General features: G+C 43.4%; 1 protein-coding gene across 1 annotated transcript in view; it reads left to right on the plus strand.

Annotated features, from left to right (window-relative positions):
• Positions 1 to 267: 267 nt before the first annotated feature.
• The window catches only part of LOC108229324 (plexin-C1), a gene marked incomplete at its 5' end in the record, with an annotated part of 18,769 nt that continues 10,822 nt past the window's right edge, over positions 268 to 8,214 (plus strand). Inside the window, 8 exons of the mRNA XM_037981243.1 lie at positions 268 to 447; positions 527 to 688; positions 2,884 to 2,977; positions 3,069 to 3,170; positions 5,253 to 5,356; positions 5,442 to 5,483; positions 5,568 to 5,692; positions 7,198 to 7,396. Coding sequence (XP_037837171.1) covers positions 268 to 447; positions 527 to 688; positions 2,884 to 2,977; positions 3,069 to 3,170; positions 5,253 to 5,356; positions 5,442 to 5,483; positions 5,568 to 5,692; positions 7,198 to 7,396 — 1,008 coding nt within the window. The remainder of the gene's footprint in view (positions 448 to 526; positions 689 to 2,883; positions 2,978 to 3,068; positions 3,171 to 5,252; positions 5,357 to 5,441; positions 5,484 to 5,567; positions 5,693 to 7,197; positions 7,397 to 8,214) is intronic.

The raw sequence follows: 8,214 nt of genomic DNA on the forward strand, positions 1-8,214 counted from the left end.
GGCGTAGTCCAACTCTTACCGGAAACGAGTCCGACTTACTGCCGGCACCAAGCTCTGACACCGGTCCAACAGGGACCTAACAGCCCGTATCAAAGGGCTCGGTACCCCTCACAGGATTCCCCGAGGGACACGGTCGAACGCCTTCTCCAAGTCCACAAAACACATGTAGACTGGTTGGGCGAACTCCCACGCCCCCTCCAGGACCCTGCTGAGGGTACTCATGATTTAAAGTCAGTAATTCTTTATTTTTGTTGATTGTGTTTAAATTCTTTGCAGAATCTCATCTATGAAACGCCTGCAGCTGGAAACGCTCCGAATTCCTCCGTGTTTTTGAAAGTAGCCAATCAGACGTTGACCTGCTACACACAATTCAGCTACTACCCAGACCCGACGTTCACCGGCTTCCATGTCTCGGAGACAAGAGATGGCATCAGCATCGGTATTCAGGTGAGACCTTTCTTTAAGGCAGTTGCTGGTCTATACGTCAGCTGAGACGAGGATTAAAAGAAACTGTTTGTTGTTTCAGAAAACGGCAGATAAACTGGAGATGAAGCCAGCAGAGATGTTGGTGTGGGGCATCCAGGATGGGACGGAACATCCCTGCAAGATGGAAGACAAAGAAAGCAGCATCTACTCCTTCACCTGTGTGATCTCAGGAATACAAAGCACTAACTTCAAGGAGTTAAAGGTAATTCAGAAATTCTTTGTATTATAGTATAAACTGAGTGATCATACGTGCGATTAAAGGAGACAACTGTCTGAAAATGAGGCGAATCTCACGCGAAACCAAGGAAACCAGCGGCTGCAGCTTCTGGAACAAGTCTGCAATCAGGAAACTAGACAAGCAGTGAAAACTGAAATGAATCGAACAGTAAAAGAACCACAAACCACAAAAGTAAGCAATGATTAAACATTAAACTTGACTGAAGTAAATATTTGTATTTAGCAGTTAATAAAAATCTTTTTACAACATGTTGAAGCTCTTTATGAGGAACGAACAGGTCCAGACTGGCAAATGGAAAAGAGGAAACCTTTTATTTGTGACAGAATGAGTCACTGTGAGGAATTTTCCAGGATTAAGTTATTATTTTTAAATTATCCATCTCAAAAGCTTCCAAATGATCCATAGTTTGTTGAATTTTGGCGATTTATCACCTGGAAACAAGTTGGTTTTGTTTACAGAAAACTGGATTTTTATTGGTCCGTAGTGACGTTGTCGGATAAAAGCCTTATATTTAAAAAGGAGGAATCCTTGAGCTTCACAATGACGCTAAACATTATACAAAGGGATTTCCCGAAGTTACAGTAGGCAGAGAAAACTGATCAGTTTCGAGGGAAATCAAAAGGATTGTTTTTGAAGACGTAGCTGTTAGAAAACTTGGATTTAAAGGTTGATTTGGAGGATTATTTGCTGTTTTAGTTACTTGGATGGTGACTTTATGGAGTTTTTATGCAAATCTCATTTATGGCAAAAATGTTTTAACAGGTTTTTTTCTTGCCCTGCAGCCTGAGCTCAGTCAGACTCATTCTGCAGCATTTTGCACATATATTGAAGGGTCTCACAAGAAGAAGTGTGCATGTTTTTCCTGTGCACATGTGGGGTTCTCCAGTTTCCTCCTTACAGCCTGAGAACGTGCGTGCTGGGTTCACTGGAGAGTCTAAATGGAGCTTATTTGTTCATGGTTGCCACCATGAAAGGCGAGGGATCATGTAGCTTCCCGTGTCTGTCTGTAAGCAAAAATGGCCACAACTCAAGAAGTTTTACAGATATTGAGCTAAAGTTTGTGAACACATACTCTGACTGCTAGTTTCATTAATTATCTGGGTATTTTCTTTGGTTTTAATTGATAATATCAGCTTATTCTTGATTAATATCGCATACCATCCCTATAAATAGTTCAAATAGAGCCTGATAAAGTGGTAAGTTATCTTTAAAATTACTTTAAAATGGTTAATCTTCAAATGTCATTCGAACAGGAAAAGCATGTCGTCCGGAATCAGGAAACTGGGGCGACAAAAGGACAAGATAAAAACCTAACCAAGACAGGAAACTTAAACAGAACATGTTACTTCTGAGCTCAGAAAATGAGTCAAACGAAAAAGCCACAGACCAAATACTACAAATACTTCGAAAGACTGCAGCAGTAAAAACAATGGGGTTGGTATCATGCAGGGATGAGCGACCCTGGTCCTCGAGGGCCACCATCCTGCAGGGTTTACTTGTTCCTCTGCTCCAACACACCTGATTCATGGTTAAATTATGGGAGGAGGATTCTGCCATAAATCGAGAGCGCACATCTTCGATTTGCAAGCAGGATTTCATCTTCTTGCTTTCAAACATTTTAACGCTTGCACTCAAAACTTCTGCTCGCTTTTAAATATTCTGTTTTCTCTCTCAAATCTTTGTGTTCGCGCTCAGATTTCCTCCTCGCGTGCAAAACTTCTCTCTCCCACGGATTTTTTCTGCTCTCTCACGGATCTGAGCACCGTCGCCTAGCAACCGTTCCAGCCAATAGAATGACAGTGTTCCTCTGAACGGTTGCTAGGCGACGGTGCTCAGATCCGTGAGAGAGCAAAAAAAATCTGTGAGAGAACACAAAAATTTAAGAGAGAAAAGAGAATATTTGAAAGGGAGAAGAAGTTTTGAGTGGAAGCGTTAAAAGTTTTGAAAGCAAGAGATGAAATCCTTGCAAATCGAAGATGTGCGCTCTCGATTTATGTCAGAATCCTCCTCCCATATCTTCGTGTTCTGCAGAAGCCTGTTAATCGCACGGATTTAAATCAGGTGTGCTGGAGCAGAGGAACAAGTAAAACATGCAGGATAGTGGCATAAAAAACTGTTATTTATACCCCTCACAACTCTGTGAATGTTGTCTGTTTCAGATAAAATATGGAGATAAATTCATAAGTTTGAATTCTCCAGCTTCACTGCTTCTTACGCTGCTCGTTCTCCTGCTGATTCCCATCATCGCCGTTGGTAAGAGCTCCACGTTTGGTAAACCACCATCAGCAGCAGCTTTAGCGCGACTGGACAGTTTGTCCTCACGTGTCTGTTTGGTCACTTTCAGTGGTGGTGGTGGTGTACCGAAGCAAGCAGAAGAAGTTCACAGATGAGATGAACAAGATGATAGAGGACCTGGAGCTCGACATCAGGAATGACATCAGGCAAGGTCGGTAACCTTTCCTCGAACCCCCGCCTTCGGCAGGAGTAAACTCAGCACTGATGAGGTTATTTTAAGGCTTGCAGCTGACTGTCGTCTCAAACAGGAAATGGCTTCTAACAGGTTGTGCAAGTCGGCTTTGTCAGCTTCAGATGATCTCTGTTTAAAACTCTGGCATCTGCATTTCTTCCAGGAGTCCTAGGCCTTCTCATTATGTTGGAAAATATAAACCCTTACAATCACAGGAAGGTTTAGCACATCTTGTTTCAGGTTTTAGAGGTTTTTGTCTCAGTGGGTTGTTGTTGGTTACTGTGGTTTCCTGTCATGAGGCTGCGCTGGTTGCTTCTTTTGTTGAGTTTTGAAGTGCAAACGAAATCCAGGCAGGTCTAAAAACCTGAGTCGTTCGTTTTGTCTGCAGAAATGTTTCACGGACCCCGGTGCGGAGGAGTCTTTATAGAGCTCAGCTGTGATCTTTTCACTAAATTTAACATCTGCAGGATCCAAAACAGCCAGAGCCTCGAATGTGTTCGAGGAGTTTTAGAAACAAACGTTTCCGACAGACAAGAAAAATAAGTTTTCATTTGGGGTACGGTTCCAAAGAAGCTGAAGTCCAATTACAGCTAAATGTAAAAAACAGGGAATTATATAAACCAAATAAGAAAAACAAGAAGCCCTAAGAGAATGAGCTATGAGGGGTAAAAAGAGAGAGTTAGATCATTTCTAAATTAGCATTTGTTCCAAAGAAATGTCACATTTATTTTTATTTCATATTGAATCATCTGACAGATGACTAAACATTATCTTATCGTTCTCGAAGCATATACCTCACACATAATGTGACCTGCTTCCTGTTTGTTTTTACGCGTTCAGCTTGTTGCAACGCATTGAGCTGAAAGTCAAAACGAAGTGTCTCTCCTCAAGCCGTGCATGGCTGCAGGTTTTAATCAGCTCTGGGTTTCTGGAGCCGCTGACTTCAGGCGCCGAGACGTTTTTACTTCTACTTTACTTTGTGATGTGCAAAGTGCACAAGAAAAATAAGGTCCTGATGTGATACCGTCATGCCCAACATTGCATACTGTGTCCAGTCCACTGAGATGTATCATAATTAGAAACAGGACCAGAAGCTGGAAGTTGAAGCCACAAGGGTTGTAGGGTTGGCTGCAGGACATTTTCCCAAGTCCCGCCCACTCCGTGTAAATGAAGGCGCCATTTTCCTGACCAAAAAAAAAGGAAAAATTTGCTTCAGAATTTTATTTTTTCCAGGTGTTGATTAACACAGTTCTTACTTTGCTGCTGTGTGCTTCAGGGATGTGTTTTTGAAAATAAATTTAGATTCAATTAGTTATTTAAGTGTCATGTTAGACTGTGATTGACAGCCTGTCGGCGTGTGTAGGCGGGACTTTTGTATCCTTAGTGCTCAGACTCTGGCTCCAAAAATACAACATGGCAGCTCCTGAAAAAACATTCTGGCTATAAGTTTGAACAATGGAAGTTAATGGAGTCGCTTCGTCTGCATTTCTTTACATTTCTACTAACTTGGACCTGGAGAAAAATGGATGCTCGAGCTGCTGTTGTGGGTTTTGGTTTTGCGGAGATCAGAAGACGAGGTCGTGGTGAACGCCGCAGAGGTGGCCAACCCTGGTCCTCGAGTGCCACCAACCTGCAGGTTTTCCTTGTTCCTCTGCTCCAACACACCTGATTCATGGTTAAATCACCTCTTCATGTTCTGCAGAAGCCTGTTAATCACCCATTGATTCAAATCAGGTGTGTTGGAGCAGAGGAACAAGTAAAACATGCAGGGTGGTGGCCCTGAGGACCAGGGTTTCCTACCACTGCGCTGCAGCAACGTCACTCTGAAACAACCAGACGGTTACACCGCAGCATCATAGCGCCTGCCATGCTTACGCAGTGACACGCTGTCATTTTCCCACCTTTAACCCAACACATGCAGTATACAATATATATTTATGTCTGAAGACTTAACTTTTTACACCAACACACGCGGCCAAATACGAAACTTTCCACCTGAAACTGAAGGGGAACATTCCGAGCTCTGTAAACTGTCGGCTTTAATTCATGTTCCCTCCACAGGTTTTGTGGATTTGCAGACAGAGAAAGCTGATCTGATGGAGAACGTCGGAGCGATTCCTTTCCTGGACTACAAGCACTTTGCGTCCAGGATCTTTTTTCCTGAGGTGAAGCGAAGCTGAAACTTTGCAGCCTCCAAATCAGAAATGGTTGGATGATGATTAACTTCACCCAGTGTTTGTTGTTTTCCAGAGTGAATCTTTAATCGGACTGTGTGTCAAAGACATCGGTCAGGTAAGGTCTGGCAGCGTCTGTCCACCCAGCAGGTTTTTGAATCGCTTCGGTCAGTGATGTGTGTTGTGTCCGGTCTGGAATCAGGATGTGGTGACGGTTCAGCTGGATGAGTGCTGTCAGGGTTTGTCCCAGCTGATCCAGGACCCGCTCTTCCTCACCACTATGGTGCACGCTTTGGAGGAGCAGAAAAGCTTCACCATCAAAGACAAGTTAGCCTTTTCTGATGATTCACTTCTGATAAAAGCTCATTTTTACATGTCATCCACCCTCTCACTTCTGTTCCTCTTTTTTTTTCTTTGGTATATTTTTTAATCTGTTATTTATACCGTTAGTGAGAAGTTTCCATCCACTCATCATAATATCATGTCGTTTTAATTGGGGCGTTTAATGAGTTACTGGAACCGCTCTTTTCCCAGAGTTGAACGATTATACAACATCCAGCTTCACAGATTTTTGAAAACAGGAATTGCAAGGTCCTGGTGGCCCTGCAGGATGATGGAGGGCCTTCATCCTGCAGGTTTTAGGTGTTTCTCTGCTTTGACACCTGATTTCAATGACTGAGTGATTAACAGACCAGCTAAAACCTGCAGGATGGAGGCCCTCCAGGACCAGGATTGGACACCACTGAGGTATCTGGATGGGTCACCATTTTGTCCGAGTCTGGAAGAAGACCCAAACTGTTTGGATGTTCAGGAACAACCCAGGAACCACCGAGGCTCAAGCCGGCCATGAACTGGAAGCTGCTGGAGCACCAGCGTTCCTGTCCACACAGTGAAGCCAGTTTTACGTCACCACGGACTGAGAGGATGAAGAAACCTTTGAGCCGGACCGAAACCCTCAGGAGAAACGTCCTCTGGAGAAAAGCTGGGTGGTCAGACGAGGCGAAGACTGAGCTGCTTTGGTGCAATCATTAAAAAGTAGGTTTGGAGGAGCCGAGGTGAAGCTTCCAAACATACCGACCAACAGTCAAGCATGGCGGTGTTAGCATAATGGAGGAATACCTTCGAAGTCTTCAACTTCACCTCAAATCAGCCGCTGAGTGATTAACAGGCTTCTGGAGAACTTGAAGACCTGCTGAAGAGCAGAGAAACATCTAAAACCTGCAGGATGGAGGCCCTCCAGGACCAGGATTGGACACCACTGCTGTATCTGGATGGGTCACCATTTTGTCCGAGTCTGGAAGAAGACCCAAACTGTTTGGATGTTCAGGAACAACCCAGGAACCACCGAGGCTCAAGCCTGCCATGAACTGGAAGCTGGATGGATGGTTGATGGTAGTTCCAACAGGTTAATGATCCCAAACACGCTGCAGAACTGGTTTCTGATTGGATACAACAGGCTAACATTAAGCCTCTGGCCTTGGTCGATGGCAGGAAGCCAACCAGTTTAAATGTACTCCAGCGGAGTGGTCAAACATCAGATGGAGAACGCCTGAAGGTCCTGGAGACACTTATAAAGGGACGTTTAACCAAATAATTCAGGGCAGGTGTGGATGTTTCTTAGCCTGCGTGGAATAAATTCAAATTTGTGCACCCAGTTATTGGAGCCTGGAAAAAGGCCGGTTCAAATAAATCATTAAAAACCCAAATTAATGCCATCCACGCCCGTGATGAGTGGATAGAAACTTCTTGACACTTCTTTATGGTTATTTTTCAGAGTACTGATGTGACTCGCGTTCTTCTCCAGGATCTGAGCGAACCCATCTCTGTTCCAGGTGTTCCCTCGCGTCTCTGCTCACTGTGGCGCTTCACAGCAACTTGTCTTACCTGACGGAGGTGATGGAGGTCCTGCTGAAGGACCTGATGCAGCAGAACAGCGCCGCTCAGCCCAAGCTGCTGCTGCGACGCACCGCCACCACGGTGGAGAAGCTGCTGACCAACTGGATGTCCATCTGCCTCTACGGCTTCCTGCGGGTCCGTACAACAGAACCGGACGAATTACTGCAGGGGAAAGTGGATTTTCTGTGTGAATGCTGGGCGCTGAAGAAGCTAAAAGAAAACCAGCGCACTAGCTAAAAGCTCGAATGAGCAAAAGGCTAGCTAAGAGCTAAAGGTTGCAAAAAGCTATAAATGCTAAAAGAAGCAAAATGCTGTCTTAAAGTGTCAAAACTTGAACTAAAAGTTGAAATCAGTGAAAGGTTAACTAAAATCTAAAAGGAGCAAAAGCTGGCTAAAGGCTAGCTAAAAGTAGCATAGACTAGCTAACAGCTAAATGTAGCAGAGTGATAGCTAAAAGTTGCATAAAAGAATAAAATGGAGCCTCTAGCTGAAGCAGATTTTAAAGTTAATAATGTTTTTTGAAGAAACCGAAGAGCTCTCCGTGTATTTCTGTGGAGAAATATTTATGGAATAAGTTAAATTTTCTGAAATCAAAAGTCACGGCGTGCATCTCCTGAATGAGCTGAATGTTAATGGCTAAAATACAAAACAGGACAACGTTCTAATTGTATGAATGCTGACTCAGCAAAAATCTGGTCCTAGCCAAGGGCCAATCACGATCAATATTTATTAAAAATTACATAAATTAATTAGTTTTAGATGCATTATGTTAAATCAATCATATAGAAATATCACTGACCTTTTCCCAGTTACAGATTATACAGAATTTAGAGCAAACAGACTTTAATGAACACAGACAAATAGATCAAACTTCAAAAAGCTCATCATTAGCTGTCATTTCTTACGCCTCACTCAGCTTTTAAATGAATTTTTTAACATTAAAACAGACAAAA

This window comes from Kryptolebias marmoratus, linkage group LG18 (genome assembly GCF_001649575.2).
Source record: "Kryptolebias marmoratus isolate JLee-2015 linkage group LG18, ASM164957v2, whole genome shotgun sequence".
NCBI lineage: Eukaryota > Metazoa > Chordata > Actinopteri > Cyprinodontiformes > Rivulidae > Kryptolebias > Kryptolebias marmoratus.